Genomic DNA, 16,925 nt, shown 5'->3' with positions numbered 1-16,925 from the left:
AATGAGTTAGCAATAATGTGGTTCAAATTTGCATTTGGCGAGAAACGAACATAAGACCTTTCACTTAAAAGTGAAGAGGAATACCACTAGATCGTAGTACTAAGTGGCCCAAGCTTGCGTGTAATTCATTCTCCACACTCTTTCTTTTCGTCTATGCTTGTGTGGAAATTATTGCTTGTACATTTCCTACACTTAATTCACACAAGATAAATCTTAGTAAATGATAATTGGATTAAGTATCTAAAATACCCCAAACTTTTAGTGTAATTTCAAATCGGTCTCAACCTTTTTAAACATTCCAAATAAGTACCCAACCTATTGAAAATGTCATATCCATTCAGTTCCAATTAAATTTCAGTTAAATTAACTAGGGCTTACTTTGCCTCCAACATCAATAGAAGGTCATGGAAACATGGACTCCACTAACTAACAGTCACTAGCACCCTCGTCAAGCCATCACCTCTAAACCCAACACATAACCACAACATCACCCTACAACTTAAGCCGCCAGCATCAAGAAAAAGGTCATGGAGGTTGCTGAAATGGTACGAACTGCCATGATGTGGCTACCACCATCTTCACTACCTACAAAGAAGAACTAAAAGGAAATTATATGAGTAGAAACAAACTCCTTAAAACCCTATCTAAATTTTTAACCCTTTTCTTTGTTAGGAAGTTTTCCAATCTTCATTTTGTTTTTCATTTATTCGTGAATTTGTTTATTAATTAGTTTTTTTTTTCATCTTCATGTCTATTATTTTAGCATCCAAGTAAGCAAATAAGTGGAACCCCATTGTCACATGTACATTTAACGAGAAAATTAATTGAGACTTTTCAGATGCAATATTTTCAATAAGTTGGATACTTGTTTAGAATGTTTGAAAATGTTGAGACTAATTTGGAATGACACTAAAAGGTTGGAAAGTTTTAGGTACTTAATCCATAATAATTTGGTTACAATTAATATTGGCATAATGTGATTGTGTAAATCTTAAATAGAGAGATAAGTTGGGAAATCCTTTGGGATCTAAAAGATATTTCCTATTAGACTTTGTATTACTTTTTTTTTTTTGTGAATTACACAAAACTACCTCAACTAGAATTGCAATGTCATACCTCAACTTATGAATTCATTGCAATGTCAGACCTCCATTAAATTTTCTATCAGTTTGACTGTTAAATGATGACTTGGCAATAATGGGACCCACTCATGATTTAAAAATTAAATAAGTGAAGAATTTTTTATCTAAAAAAATTAAAATTATTAAAAACCCTATCTATCCTCGTGTCTCTCTCCCTCTTCATATCTCTCGTCGCTTCTTAATGGCCGTCTGCGACGAGTCATCTGTCATGGAAGCCACTTGAACTCGAGATTCGACTACCGTATGAGCTTCCCGTCGGCGATTCCTGGACCTGGCGATGATCGAGACTTTCCCAATCCTCGTCTATCCGTCGTCAAGGTTCTAAAGATCAGCAAGGGAGCTCTCGAGTGCGTCGTGAGAATCTGAAGAGGCGTAATAGCCATCGCCATTGCCGTTGCTGATGTGGTTGCCGCTGCTCGTGGGATCGAGGGCGCTAGGGATTTTGGAGTAGTGGAAGGCATCGTTCTGGGGAAGGAGGAGGAACTCGATAGAGTCGGGGGATGAGATCTTTTCGGTGAGGTAGTCTGCGCGTTTTCTCTCTTTCCTTCTCTCCTTAGCGCGTATTCTCCACCGATGCCCATAAACCATTTTACCCATAACATCATGGGTTTAAATTAAAAATTAAATCTTAATTTTCTCGGGTACATAAATAGTCTAATGTTTTGGTTCAATGACTATGAAAGTTTCATGCGATTTGAATGCCACTCCAGGAACTCGTAAATCTATTGGGATTTGAAAGGTTTGTAAATTTTGATTTGTAAGATTTGGGAATTGCGGCTTGCTTGTAATTGCCGGATCCAAATTCAATGCACAGTTTTGGGATAAAAAATCGAGTCTGCACTCTTGTGATTTTTCGACTTGGGTTTTATTTTTTTTTTCTGGAAAAAATTATAGAGTAAATTGTAGTTATGGTCCCTTAACTTTAACTCAATTGGAGCAATGGTCCTTTAACTAAAAATTCATTACCATTGGTCCCTCAACTCATCAAAACGTGCAGCTATGGTCTCTCAACTAAAAATCCATTACCATTGGTCCCTCAACTTTAATTCAATTGGAGAAATTGCCCCTTAAATTTAACCCAATTGTAGCAATGGTCCTTCCAACATAACTCGTTTTGACAAAATTTTTTACGCAGTTGACGAAAATGATCATAATTACACACTTTGATGAGTTGGGGGACCCTAATTATATAAATGGTTATTCCAACATAACTTATTTTGACAAAATTTTGATAAAATTGATGAAAATGACTATAGCTACACATTTTGATAAGTTGAGGGACCAATGGTAATGGATTTTTAGTTGAGGGACCATTGCTCCAATTTGATTAAAATTGAGAGATCATTGCTACAATTTACTCAAAATTATATGCTTTGGTTTGTTTGGTTGCTTGGAAAATGTGAGAGGGGGGTAACAGAGGATTGGGGATGAAGGGGGAGGGAGGGTTGCGGCTGAGAGAGTTGTTTTTTAAATTGATTTTAATTGTAAATAAAAAAATTTATTATTAATTAATTTTTTATTCCAATTGTCAAAGGAGTGGGCTCTGCCCCTGCCATGTCATCATTACGAATTCATGAGTTGAGGTATGACATTGTAATGTTTAAAACATGAGGTATAAGATTGTGGTTCGATCCATAATTGAAGCAGTTTTGTGTAATTTACTTTTTTTTTATTCGAGTGATAACGTTAATAAGTTAAATGTTAAATGTTAGAAGCAAATTATTTTGTCCCTCTTATTATTATAAATAAAGGTTTAAGCATGAAAAATATCACACAAATCCTCACGCTCTTTTCTTTTCTTTGCCGTCTCTCCCTTCTTCTTTAGTTTAGATCAGAACAAATTTATGTTTTTTTATAGGAAAGAAAATTTATGTTGGCAACTGTAAATTATATAAAATTAATAAAACAAAGAACAAGATTTTATAGAGACAAATAACTTGACATCCATGGATGCTTGAGTAATAAAATTGCCAAACACTGCATCCCCTTACTCCCATCTTCTCTTATCAACTCAAAATCTCAACTTTCCGATCTTAAAATTCGGAACTTGTTGAACAATTACTAGCGCTCATCGAAAAACCATGAAACTTGTTGTAAGTATTAGACTGAAGTGGATACTTTTCAAAACTGATGGGCTGTTTGGAAAAGATGAGTTCGACTCGGATTAGGATTTTCTTCCCCTTTCTTTTCATCCTCTTCCATCTCATCCTCTCATATTCTCTTATTTTGTCTTTCTTTTGTTATAAAAATTAATATAAGATGTTGACGTGACTTAACCGTAACCGTTCAAATAGGAGGGGAGGAAAGGGGAGAGAAAAAAGAGAGGAGAGAGAATTTTACTCCGTTCGACTCGAGGATCGACTTTTGTAGCTTTGATCCAAACTCATATACGAAAATAGTATACTATTAAAACAAAAACCAAAAAAAAAAATATTTAGCATGATACTTTAGCATTTTTGGTTGTTGATATGAGATGCTACATACACAAACGAAACAAGATTCTAAGCCAAAAAGAATCGAACCAAATTGAACACCATAAGCTTGATAAAATACGAGTTGGTGTATCTCACGTCATAATACAATTAGAAGAATACTAAAAAAATATATTTCTCTTTAATCATATGACATGTAGTGTACCGACTTAAATTTCAGATAAATAGAAAAATCTCTTCATTTCAAAGGGGAATTAACTTGGCTGCTGAATAATTCAGCAGCCATTCCTACTTATATCCAATCCCGTATAGACACATGTCCAAATTTTAATTAAAAAAAATCAAAACTTGAACACGTGTCAACCCGGAATTGAATGTAAGCAAAATTTGCTGCTGAAAATTCAGCCAAGTCTTGTTCTTTCAAAGGTGGGATGGTGTGAAGCGGAAGCAACAAAATTGATGGTGAAATGACGTTTAAGCCTGTTGCGTACGAAGTTGCCACACAAAACAAATATTTCAATATTATTATTATATTTTATATATGCAATTCAACATAACTAAGAAGAATTTCTAAACATCTAGAGAGAAAAAATATGAATAAAGAGCGAAGAATGATGATCGAACAAGGCACGTAACATTCAAAATTATGGTTGATATGATTGTTTTTTGCATAATTATTTACATATGAATGTGACTTCAATTTCGATTGGCTTTGACATGTCCGCAAAGTCGATTCCTCAACCATATGAATCAGTCCAACGGTTATTATTTCAACCATGGCGGCTTCCAGAACTTCTCTTTGCTTCCGATGTTCAATGACATTAGCACAAAGTTTGTTTTATTTTTTTTCTTTAAAAAAAAAAAAGAATTTCAATTTTTAATAACGTAATTTAGAAATATCTTAATTTGGAAAGCATCTTTGTTTATATGTAATTAATTCATTAATAAACTCAATGCTATCAAAATGTACCTCTATTATGGTTTGACTATTCTAAATCTGTACACTAATGTAAAACAATATAGCAAACAAGGCATATATTGCAAACTAGACCATGACTTACGATGGTTGTCAGGGGGAGGTTGAAAGCTTATGTAAGTCTTCCTAATTTTTGAAAGGATAGACTGACATGGTTGAGCCACCAACTGGTCACCTTTAAAATAAAAAAATAAAAAAAACTAAGGGTCTGTTTGATACTTGAATCTAACTTTTTAAACTCAAAAACAATTTTCAAGTTTTAGGCATTAAAAACTTGTTTGGTATGACTATTTTAAAAAACTGAACTCAAGATTAATTCAAAAATATAGTATATTCTCTAAAAACATAAAAAGTTAGTTTTTAGAGTTTTTAAACTTAAACTTACTCATTTTTTTTCTCTCTTTCCTCCCCTCTCACTCCAAATCTCTCTCTCTCTCTCTCTCTCTCTCTCTCTCTCTCTCTCTCTCTCTCCCCCTTCTTTTTCTCTCCTTTTTTTTTTAATTTTTTTAATTTTTTTTACCTCTCCTTCAATCTGCTATCTTTATTCTCTCGGTTCTTTCTCTCTATCTTGTCAAATCATCTCTCTTCTTTCTCTTTCCTTCAATCATCTCTTACTTTCTTTTCTTCTCTCTCATCTTCCTCCCTCTCGTGCGATCCCTCTTTTTATATCTCTTTGTCTAGTTTAAGTCATAAGATTTAAAAATTTTAAATCGCAAACCAATCAAATTTTTGAGTCTTAAAGAAAATTATTTTCAAGAAATATTTTGAGATATGATAAAAAATTTCAAATAGGATATCAAACAGACTCTAAATGTCCCAGTCCAAATCATTTTTCTTTTATCAACGAGGGTTTTGACCAAAAAAATCAACGCAAGTTTTGACAGCCTACATCATTTTTTATCATCAGATTGAAAATCTAATCCAATTCTTAAAGAGGTCATCTCTAATAATACCCCCAAGTGCAAGAAAAAGATGAATTATTAATGCCCACTTTTTTTGACATGCTGCTACTTTTTTATTCTCCTTCTAATCGTTGGACAAAACAAATCAAAGAAGAATTAATGACCATAATTATGAGCAAATGTGCATAATTCACTCCCACAAAAAAAAAAAGTGTATATGTAATACAAATCAGATTTACAAATACACTTTTGCAACGAGTCGTTAACCCACCATAATATATTGTCCTCGTATTCACGTGTATCAATTATACAACCTCCTCTAACCTAGTGGAGACTAGTTCATGTGGTAAAGTGCTAGTTGCTTAGATTTTTGTTCTCCCTCTCGTATATATGCACATTCCACAGTTGACCTTCAGTTCAAAACGAAGTTACCCCTTAACAGTTGACTTTCAATTTTGCAGTTAACAGTTAAACCGTCAAGGAATGAGATCAAACACCGAATCCAAATGTAATCTTTTAAATTCAAATCTTTTTATATATGGAAAGTTATATAGTGCTCCATCAGGAAAGGATATAGAGTAAAACAAACCGTCCTGACCAGAATGCATATATGAATTTGTATTTTCTCTCACAAATTTAAAACAAACAATAATTATTCTTATTTTCTCACAAATCCAAAAGAAATCCTCCCAAAAATATCCATTCAATTTCTTTCAACTAAAAAATAAACCATAAGCAAATGATGACGCTTTACCCTAGTGGCAGAAGGCAATAATGTATATGCATTTTGGTGCGGCTTTGATCTCCACTGGTCCTCTCCTCCTACATGTAACAATTTTACCACTAATGCTATCGTTTGTAAAAAAAAAAAAAAAAAATACAATCATACGATCAGAAATTGAAACTCCATGATTCTTCTTACCATGTCTTTGTCAACTTAGCGATGGAAAAACTCAAAGGAGGAAAATTATTTTTTCCATGAATTTCCAATGAAGCTTCTTCTGGGAATGAAGTGTTTCGTATATGATTACATATTTTCCTTAATTAATGGGAAAGCCAACATATTGCCAATTTAACACTTCCTTTTCTTCCTCAACAATTCATTTCTCCCAACTTTTTTTTCTTTCATTTTCTCTTTATTAATTGTGTCTTACAAAACAAGTGATGGACTAATCTCTCTCTCTCTCTCTCTCTCTCTCTCTCTCTCTCTCTCTCTCTCATCAAGTGTTCATACGATGAAGAGGCTGCTGGTTTTGATGGAGAAATCGCGGGTTGCCGGAAGGTGCCATAATCAACCCTGGTTTTTCCTCCTAATTGCTTCATTTCTTTTAGTCTTCGTGTTGCTTTTATCCGACTATTCGGCTCTAAGCGCCGGAAGAAATACTCAACAGGTCACCTATTTTATCACCAACTTTGCAAACGTAATAGTCAACCAAGATAATTCTACCTCTCTTCCTTATCATGATCATTCTACTCCAATATCATCCAATCAAACCGAGATTTGGCTCACGCTTAATGTCACGAATTCGAGTACTAGTAACGCTATTCCTGCACAGTTTTTTGGTCATGGCAGAGAGGAAAATCATAGCGTTAAGTCTGTTGTCATTAGTAAGTCACCACCAGCACAACCGATATCTCCACCACCAGTACAATCGATATCTTCACCACCAGTACAATCGATATCTTCACCACCAGCACAACCGATATCTAATGAGATTGGGAAGAATAACTCTGATGCTGATTCGTGCTCCGGTCGATATATTTATGTTTATGATCTTCCTAAGAGGTTCAACCAGGACTTGCTCAAGAATTGCCATTCACTCGTGAGATGGAATGATATGTGCTCCCACTTGTCAAACATGGGACTTGGTCCAAGAATTCACAATTCTAAAGGAAAACTGGTGGGAAATGGTTGGTTTGCTACAAACCAGTTTTCATTGGAAGTTATTTTTCATAACAGGATGAAGAAGTACAGGTGTTTAACCAATGATTCGTCGTTGGCCTCTGCGATATTTGTACCCTTTTATGCCGGCCTTGATGTGGGACGATACCTCTGGGACTACAACACATCGGTGAGAGATGCATCTCCTCTTGAATTGGTGAAGTGGCTTTCGCGTAGGCCCGAATGGAAAGCAATGTGGGGGAGAGACCATTTCTTAGTTGGAGGGAGGATTGCTTGGGATTTCAGGAGGCTGACAGACAACAACTCCGATTGGGGTTCCAAGCTTATGTTTTTGCCCGAATCCAAGAACATGACATTGTTGTCTATCGAATCGGGCTCCTGGAACAATGAGCAGGCAATACCATACCCAACATACTTCCATCCCTCAAAGGACAGTGAGGTGTTCGAGTGGCAGAGAAGAATGAGAAACCGAAAAAGGCGGTACCTCTTCTCTTTCGCTGGTGCACCAAGGTCCGATTCGAAAGACAATATTCGGGATACGATTATAAACCAATGCCGGTCTTCGGCCACATGCAAACTTGTAAGCTGCTACAATGGTGCAAAAAAGTGCGACGACCCTCTAAACGTAATGAAGGTGTTTGAAGCATCAGTTTTTTGCCTGCAGCCTTCGGGAGACTCGTACACGCGTCGATCAACGTTTGATTCCATCTTGGCAGGCTGCATTCCAGTTTTCTTCCATCCGGGTTCCGCCTACGTGCAATACTTGTGGCATTTCCCCAACACCCCATCTAAATACTCCGTGTTCATATCCGAAAACGATATCAAGGATCAAAAGGCGATCATCAACGAGACGCTGCTTCGAATTCCGAAGCATCAAGTGGTAGCAATGAGAAAGGAAGTTGTAAGATTGATTCCGAGAGTGATATATGCAAATCCAATGGCACCAAGACTGGAGACAGTTGAAGATGCATTTGACATAGCGGTTAAAGGAATGCTTGACAAGGTAGAGAAAATTAGGAGGGACATGAAAGAGGGCAAGGATCCTGGCGTTGCTTTTTCAGAACTAAACGGTAGAAAATTTGATATGCCTGCAGGTTAACTTTTTCCATTTTTTTTTTTTTTTTGTAATGTGTCCTTCATTGCAATGTAAATATGTAAAGATTTCTTTGTGGATTATGGAATTTTTTTTTTATTAAGATGCTTTCTCAAACATTATTTGTTAGAAAATTTGGTTTTGGCCAATAATTTTTGTGAAACTTTAGGTCGAAGTTGGGTGCTATCAAGAGCTCAAGGCCTATGTGGAGAATTTGAATAAGAACTGCTGAGTGACAAGTAATGATCTACAAAATGAAATTAATGCAAAGTGACGATAGGAAAACTGTGATTAGTATGTGAGACGATTTTCTTACCCATCATGTGGGTTTATAATGGGCTTTCACTTTGCAACCATTTAGAGTATCTCTAAAAGATATGTCAAAATGTCTACATAAGCTATAACAGTAAAAAAAGACCACACTAATGTTCTCCAACCGAAATATCAAATCTTATGTGGCAATGACATGAATTGGTAGTAAGGGAGTTGCTATCAAATTTGACAGCAGTTTCAAAATTAATTATTAATGCTTTTTATTAATTTTTTATTGGTTTAATCATCATTGCAATTAATGTTGTTGTTGACCCGTTTCCTTTTGTTCAATCGAGATAAGTGAACGGTCCCCTCTTGTTAAAAAGAAATGGTGAACGGTCCAGATTTCATAATTATTAAATGCCTTTTACTAAGTTTTTTTAATTTAATCATTTATATTATAATAAAATAAAATAAAAATTTATTTTGACATATCGGGATGGACAATAAAACTTTAAAAGATGTCAAAATGCTATATAAGCTGTCAAATTTAAATTTTATGTTTAAAATTTGACATCTCATTTGAAGATACTCTTATGGCTACTAGCGAAAATTATGTGGGTTCCTATTCATGTGGGTTGCAAATATTATGATAAGGGTATTTAATTACGAAACCATACAATACAAAAGTTAAGTTATAAATTTAGAATTTTTGGAATCAATACAAAAGATTCAGATTATAAACTTGGAAATGTTCGTATTCAATAATATGTGGTATGTAGTCCAATATCTGTGGATAATGCTCCTACATCCCGAATACAAAACTCTCCCTCATTTTAATAATAATCTCTACTAATTAATAAAGCACTCATTCTCAACTAAAATCCTATGAAATTACCAATTTAATTCTCTAATTAAAACAAAACAGGAATAAGAAATATGAGACAGAAATATAATTTCACACAACTAAATTTTGCTGTTTTTTTTTTCAAAACCTCATCTACATGTAATCATAACATATTTCTAAATTATAAAAAAAAATAAAAAAATTCCCACTCCCACGTTCTCTATCAGTCTCTTCCTCTTTCTTTCTATTTCAAAAACAAAAATAAAAAATTTTCTCACACTTTGTGTGTGCCCATATGCTAGTAAATTAAAAAAAAAATTGGAGTCAGAACGGAAAGTTTAATGGCGGAATCGGAAATTTCAATCCAACTCCTGTGGGGATTGGGCCGAGCATAAAATGGATTAAAAATAACCAGAATGTACGGAGGGCTGAAAATGGGCCGGATGTAGCCAAAAGTGAAAATATGACCCGACCCATAAATCGCTTTAGTCATTTTTCAGTCGCAACAAAAACCCTAGCTCTTGGCTTTCCCTATATCAGTATATCGTCTCTTGCTCTCTAACTTCTCTCTCGGAAGAACGCTCCGCCTCACAGGTCTCTCTCACTTTCTGTTTGTTTCTCGAGAAAATTGAAGTCAAAAGTCTTCTCTTCGCATCTACCAATTTTTTTCCACTGTAATGCTGATAACAAAGTTTGGGTTTTTTTTTGGCTTTGCATATTTCAGATCTAAAGTCTGAGCGAAACGTTTTTCTGGAACAGCCATGGCTCTGGTGAGTTTTAGTTTTGTTTCTTCTAATCTTCCAATCTCAGTTGTTGTCTCTGATTGCACTGTAGTCCAATTCTTCTTACGTTCACAGTTGTCGATTTGTGTTTCGATTGCATCTCAAAAAGGTCGTAATTCAGTGATCTTATGCGTTTGGTTTCACGAATGGCCAGTGTAGATTTGGTTGATGATGATACAGTTCAATTTTAGATGTTCTTATATTGATCTGTTTTCAAAATTAGATTTGATTTTCGGGTTGACCTGATATATTGATAAAATACTAGAAAACCCATTTGAACTTAAACAATTTTTAGGGATTTGTTCTGCTTTAGTTCACTTACACTATGTTTGTATGAAGAAATTTAAGATTACTAAGGAATTTTAAAATGACGGTAATTGAAATGACGGGATTTTATTTTCTAGAATTTGTGAATTTTCTTGTTTGGTTAACCTAAAAGAACAATGAAATTGAATACGGGATATGTTATTTTTGAACTCTCAATCATAGAAATTGGGAAATGACACCTATTTACATGGAATTTAAACTTGGGAATTGGAAGTCCCAAATTTCAAGTTTTTTTTTTCCATGCGGAAATTCTAAATTTCTATGTTTATGAATCCAAACAAAGGATTTGGTGCATCAATTTATAAATTCTTTTACCCAAATTTCAAGTTTATTTCCCTCATCCAAACAGTGTTAATATTCAAACCTGTTTTAAGTTTTTTATATGATTTGTGGGTGTGTTTTGGTTTCAACTATTATGTTATCGGCGTCAATTTTGGTATCTTTGTTTACTAATAAGGTTTGTAATGTTTACTTTTCAGGTTTTGCATGCAGGGAAGACAAACAAAAATGGTTACAAGGCACTCATTACTGCAGAGTATACTGGTGTGAAAGTTGAACTTGCACCTAACTTTGACATGGGTGTCTCAAACAAAACTCCTGAATATTTGAAGTTAAACCCTATTGGGAAGGTAGACTTTTGTTTTCTCATTATATACATGCTTAAGGAAATTTTGGTTTGATTTTATGTATTAAAGAATCTATGTATAATTTCAGGTTCCGCTGTTGGTAACACCGGATGGTCCCATTTTTGAGAGTAACGCTATTGCTCGCTATGGTAAGACTATCAAATTATATTTATGCATTTTTATTGTTGTATTGGAAGTTAACTATGTTTTTGTGTTGCTTCAGTTGCACGCTTGAAAGCTGATAATCCTCTGTATGGTTGTTCTCTGATTGATTATGTAAGAAACTCTTATCCGTCTGTTATTTTTCCATGTGTAAACCTAAAGGCTCAAGTGCATCTCCCTTTTTCTGTTTTATCATTTTTCTTGGTCCTGGTGAAATAAGATTTTTGTTATGCTTACCATTGTATGTTATTCTTCAGGCCCATATCGAGCAATGGATTGATTTTGGATCCATGGAGATTGATGCTAACATAAGCAAGTGGTACTATCCAAGACTGGGATATGGCGTGTATCTTCCTCCAGTGAGTTACATAATCTTGATTCTTTGTCTTTTTATATTCCCAGTTTAGGTAGCATTTTTTTTACGATTTGATTGCTTAAAGTGTGCTTATTTTGTTTATTTTTTTAGGAACCATGGAAATCGATCATTTATCATAGAGACATTAAATATATATTTTGTTTAGTTAGTAGCGTCACATAGTGAAGATTAATGGAATATGATAATTTTTTTTAATACCAGTTGCACTCTTTTTAAGGCTAGTTACAACGGATCCTGTTAGTTGTTATGGTCAGATATACAATCATGTCAAATACATTGGCTGAAATGGTCAACACAAATTTGGTTGTGACACTTGACTAAATTGAAATATATGATTCTTTCCCTGGTTTACAGTGCACAATCTATGTTGTTTATGATTCCCTCGTTCCTTCCAGCTACCTTGATTGTTCATTGGAGTCTTTATAACATTTTCTGTATATTCTAATTAGGCTGAGGAAGCTGCGATTTCTGCATTGAAGAGAGCACTAGGTGCCTTGAACACCCATATTGCTTCAAACACATACCTAGTTGGGCATTCTGTAACCCTTGCTGACATTGTTGTCGTATGCAATTTGTACGTGGGGTTCGCCAACGTCATGACTAAGAGCTTCACTTCAGAGTTTCCGCATGTTGAGAGATACTTCTGGACCCTGGTCAATCAACCAAACTTCAAAAAGGTACTGGGTGATGTTGAGCAGGCTGTTTCAGTTCCACCAGTTGCATCTGCAAAGAAGCCTGCCCAGCCTGCTAAGGGCAAGATCAAGGAGGAGCCCAAGAAAGAAGCCAAAAAGGAGCCGGCAAAACCCAAAGCAGAAGCTGCTGAGGAAGTGGAAGAGGCTCCAAAGCCAAAACCCAAGAATCCTCTTGATCTGCTTCCCCCAAGTAAGATGGTTTTGGATGACTGGAAGAGACTGTACTCTAACACAAAGAGCAACTTCCGTGAGGTTGCTATTAAAGGTAATTATCCCAATGCTTGGTCTTTCTGGAATGTAGGAAGTCAAAAATACCAGTTGGGTTTGATAACCTTAAATTGATGCATACGCCTTTGTTTATTGCAGGATTCTGGGACATGTACGACCCTGAAGGATACTCTCTTTGGTTCTGTGAGTACAAGTACAATGATGAGAATACAGTTTCCTTCGTGACACTGAACAAGGTCGGTGGATTCCTTCAGCGGATGGATCTGGCCCGCAAGTATGCCTTTGGGAAGATGCTTGTGATTGGCTCAGAGGCACCATTCAAGGTGAAGGGGCTGTGGCTCTTCCGTGGGCAAGAAATTCCCAAATTCGTGATGTATGAGTGCTACGATATGGAGCTCTACAGCTGGACAAAGGTTGACATTTCAGATGAAAACCAAAAGGAGCGTGTCAACCAGATGATCGAAGACCAGGAGCCGTTCGAGGGAGAGGCTCTTTTGGACGCCAAGTGCTTCAAGTGAAAATGTCTAAATTCCTTCACCGGAAAGGGGTGTGTTTTTGGTCGGTCTGATCTTTTTTTGTTAGGGTTTCTCTCTGCGAGTGACCAAGTATAACTTATAATCCATGTTATTGCAATTTAATTTTGGAGAATGGTTTAGACATAAAATTCCTTGTGATAGCGACATCTAATGTTTATTTTTATTGTGATTTGATTTCGTTACCTACCGTTCGATTTTAATCTAAACGACGGGATCATGGGATCTAGTCATTGTATCGGTTTGCTCAAAGGCCACAAACATTTGAGGACCACGAGAATATGCTGAGTATGATACCAAATCTCTTTGTAAGAAAAGTTAAAATCCCGCTCAGTGTCGGGTGGGGAGCAAATTTTGATAAAATAACCATTGGAATTGTTACGGGAAATTTTTCATTGTGACGGGATGTAAATGGTGGAAAATTTTAGTTTTTAAGCTATTAACTTTTTAACACATATCTCACTATTTGTATAATAACATGTGGTGTACCATCTTGTGTGCCGGTCACACTGAAAAATCTCTCGAATTGTTACAACATCCGTCCTTTTGTCCATAAAACTGTCAAGTTAGCTACTGTTTTTTAGGGCACTTGGTGGAGGATTTTTTCTAACATGGACGCCGAATTGATTCGATAAAGTCAGTTTTCATCTTTTCTATATATTGAAGTATGAGAATTTGTAAAAGATTTGTAGTTAAGTTAGTTAAGAGTTCTCACTTATCTAAGATCTCAATTTTGATTCCCCTCCGCCAGTATCTTGTATGCAAAAAGCGAATACTCTCTTTTGGATAACTCTTTATTTGTATGACATCTGTTATCAAATTAGTTCAAAGTTAGAAGACTAAACCACTATTGATGAGTCATTCTTAATTGGATTTTATATATGTTTTTTGGGAGAATGTTGATATTATATGTCAAGCGAAATCTGCTTTGCTCAAAAAGTGACGAAACGATGAAATTTTGGAGTAGAGATTCTCAACACAAAAGTTGATTGTGTCAAAATCTCAACCCTTAATTTTAAGCCATTTGGTCGTGGCAATTAAATAAATTCACAGATAAAACTTATTACATGGAACAAGTTGGACGCACAAAACAAGCTTTACAGAGTTACAGCACAGCATATGCACTTATGACGAAAACCCAAAGAATCTATGTAGGACTTAAATGTATATTAGTTACCATTTGCACTTGTAACAAAAGATTTCAAGAGGTAGAGGGAACCTATCTAGCTGCAGAAGTGGAAAGAAACGCCTAAATCCCCTCAGATGGAAAGCGGAGGCAGAGCCGTTACAGCTGCAGACAACCGAAGAAACGTCTAGAAATAAATTACCACGTCCAATGACTACAACATCAGACCCTTCCCTACTCCACAAGAAGTTCACGTCACTCGTGGGAACTTTCATGAAAAGGGTTTGGACTAAGTTTATTTTAATAAAAAACCATGTTATAACTTTATTTAATTAAAAAGACTTAAATTTTAATGAAAAACCTTTAAATTTTAATAAAAATGACAAAAGAACTTAAATTTTAATGAAAAAGACATAATTTTAATAAAAATGACAAAAAATCTTACGTTCGGACTCACGGTACACTGTTTATGAAACTTACTACACTTTTTATGAAACCTTACTACATTGTTTATGAAAACTTACGACACTGTTTATAAAATTTACGACACTGTTTATGAAAACTTACTAAAATGAAACTCTGAAGTGTCCTCTCTTTCTGCACATAAATCCTTCTCTCCTACATTCTTCTCCCTCTTTGAACTAGACTGCTCAACACCGAAGAAGAGTTTTTGAGTTTTCCTATAACTGGTAGGAAACTAAAATATTACAATATAGAAACTTTAGGCGCAAGTAATCTAAACTATATATATGGGGCTATCGTAAATATGTCTCTAACAGTGTGCTTAAAGAACCAAGTGCACAAGTTTGGATTTCGCATTCTTTTGACATAGTTGAGCCTCAACCTTCAGCCCTACCACCCATGTTTAATCCATTAGCTACAAAGGCAGCTACAATTTGTCTCAGTCTTTGGTCCTGGAGGGCCATTCAGTTTCGATGCATGGAAGAAACAGCAAAGGAAATCTAATTCCTCGAAAAAAGATTCTAATCATGAGGCATTGGGTAATGAGTGGCTGCAATCTGGAAGTTGTCCGATAACAAAGTCATACGGTGCAGTTAGCAGTGTCATTCCACTAGTTGCAGTGGTTTTGCAGCCCCCTCCAGGAATGAAACTCAAGTGCCGCCAGCAGCCCTTTCGCGAGCTGCATTTGCTAAAAACCTCCCCCCACAACCGTTTCCAGCAAAAGTACTTGTGATCGGATCAATTGGCATGGCAGCCAATGTTCCTTTAGGGACCACACCAAAAAATTCTCACTATCTTGGTAGGAAAAAATAAAAAATAAAAAAAATCTATTAAACAAAAAGATGGGAGAAAAGATGGAGTGGTTGAAGTTTTTTGGGGTGGGGGGGGGGGGGTGGGAGCGCAAGTTGGATGTGTTAGTTTTTTTATTTTTTTAGTCTTTTGTCCTTATTGTTAAATAAAGTTTGTGGATGATTTTTTATTAAAATGTAAAGGTTTGAAGTCATTTTCATTAGTTTTCCTAATTATATATAGAGCTAAGAGCTAGCTAATGGCCCATAAACTACTTGGATACAAAACTTACTAGTAGTAGAGCAATCACGAATTCTATATCATGGAATGACACCCAAACTCAGCCAGAGTTCGTCAACCGCATTGAGCATATGCATCCAGTTGTTTTGACACCAAGAAGCTAGTAAGTAATATAATTATTAGTGCAATTTAGAAACTAATCAGTAACCATAATATTATTTTAACATAAAATTAGTTATTTATAAAACATGATGTCAATTCAAATTAGTGATGGACAATTTAGTGCTTACATGTACCACATGAACACATGAATCTGGCTTTTGCTCTCCCCACAACACCTTGTGGATTGTGACCCTAGGGTTCATCCGCGCCTAAAGAAGAGGACCTTGACCTACCACTATGACAAAGTCCAACCATATGTTGGACGCACTACTGTACATGAAGAATCATGATGTTGTATTGAAAAGCGACTGGGCTTATCTGGACAACCCAATCAACGTAACAACTAATCAAACACAAGTCCAACCATATATTGGACGCACTACTGTACATGAAGAATCATAATGTTGTATTGAAAAGGGACTGAGCTTATATGGACAACCCAATCAACGTAAGAACTAACCAAACACCTTTAAATTCAAATATTTACAAATATGATAGTTAAATTATTGAACCTTTTTCAATTCTACTTTCAAAGACATGGCTTACAAATCCGATTTGGAGATTACGGGATACTAAGGGGCCAACACAAAATTGGATTTTTAATTATTTCATGTTGGGCCCTTAGTATCCCGTAATCTCCAAATCGGATTTTTAAGTCATGTCTTTGAGAGTAGAATTGAAAAAGGTTCAATAATTAATTAGCATATTTGTAAATATTTGAATTTAAGGGTGCTTAGTCAGTGCTTACGTTGATTGGGTTGTCCATGTAAGGCCTGTTGCTTTCCAATACAACGTCATGATTCTTCATGTACATGTACATGCCTTTGTTGTAGTGGTAGGTTAAGATCCACCGAACCTTTGGGACACAACCCA

The 16,925-nt window shown here is 35.5% G+C and overlaps 2 protein-coding genes across 2 annotated transcripts; both read left to right on the top strand.

Annotated features, from left to right (window-relative positions):
• Positions 1-6,416: 6,416 nt before the first annotated feature.
• Positions 6,417-8,545, top strand: LOC103402494 (probable xyloglucan galactosyltransferase GT14). Its single transcript, XM_008341245.4, has one exon. The coding sequence runs from the start codon at positions 6,688-6,690 to the stop codon at positions 8,452-8,454; it is 1,767 nt and encodes a 588-aa protein (XP_008339467.2). The 5' UTR covers positions 6,417-6,687; the 3' UTR covers positions 8,455-8,545.
• Positions 8,546-10,033: 1,488 nt separating this feature from the next.
• LOC103402435 (elongation factor 1-gamma) lies at positions 10,034-13,458 on the top strand. The gene is made up of 8 exons (XM_008341190.4): positions 10,034-10,141; positions 10,272-10,317; positions 11,136-11,285; positions 11,371-11,431; positions 11,506-11,558; positions 11,702-11,803; positions 12,270-12,777; positions 12,879-13,458. The coding sequence occupies exons 2-8, from the start codon at positions 10,309-10,311 to the stop codon at positions 13,256-13,258; spliced, it is 1,263 nt and encodes a 420-aa protein (XP_008339412.3). The 5' UTR covers positions 10,034-10,141; positions 10,272-10,308; the 3' UTR covers positions 13,259-13,458.
• Positions 13,459-16,925: the final 3,467 nt, after the last annotated feature.

This window comes from Malus domestica, chromosome 15, assembly GCF_042453785.1.
Source record: "Malus domestica chromosome 15, GDT2T_hap1".
Classification (NCBI taxonomy): domain Eukaryota; kingdom Viridiplantae; phylum Streptophyta; class Magnoliopsida; order Rosales; family Rosaceae; genus Malus; species Malus domestica.
The sequence above is the reverse complement of the archived record's forward strand: the minus strand, read 5'-3'. Positions and strand labels throughout refer to the sequence as shown.

What these genes read in the sequence shown, in the direction of transcription:
- LOC103402494 (XM_008341245.4), top strand. Translation starts at nt 6,688, where the DNA reads ATGAAGAGGCTGCTGGTTTTGATGGAGAAATCGCGGGTTGCCGGAAGG.
- LOC103402435 (XM_008341190.4), top strand. An exon ending in TAACGCTATTGCTCGCTATG is followed by an intron (nt 11,432 to 11,505) that starts GTAAGACTATCA and finishes GTGTTGCTTCAG; the next exon opens with TTGCACGCTTGAAAGCTGAT. An exon ending in ATGGCGTGTATCTTCCTCCA is followed by an intron (nt 11,804 to 12,269) that starts GTGAGTTACATA and finishes TATTCTAATTAG; the next exon opens with GCTGAGGAAGCTGCGATTTC.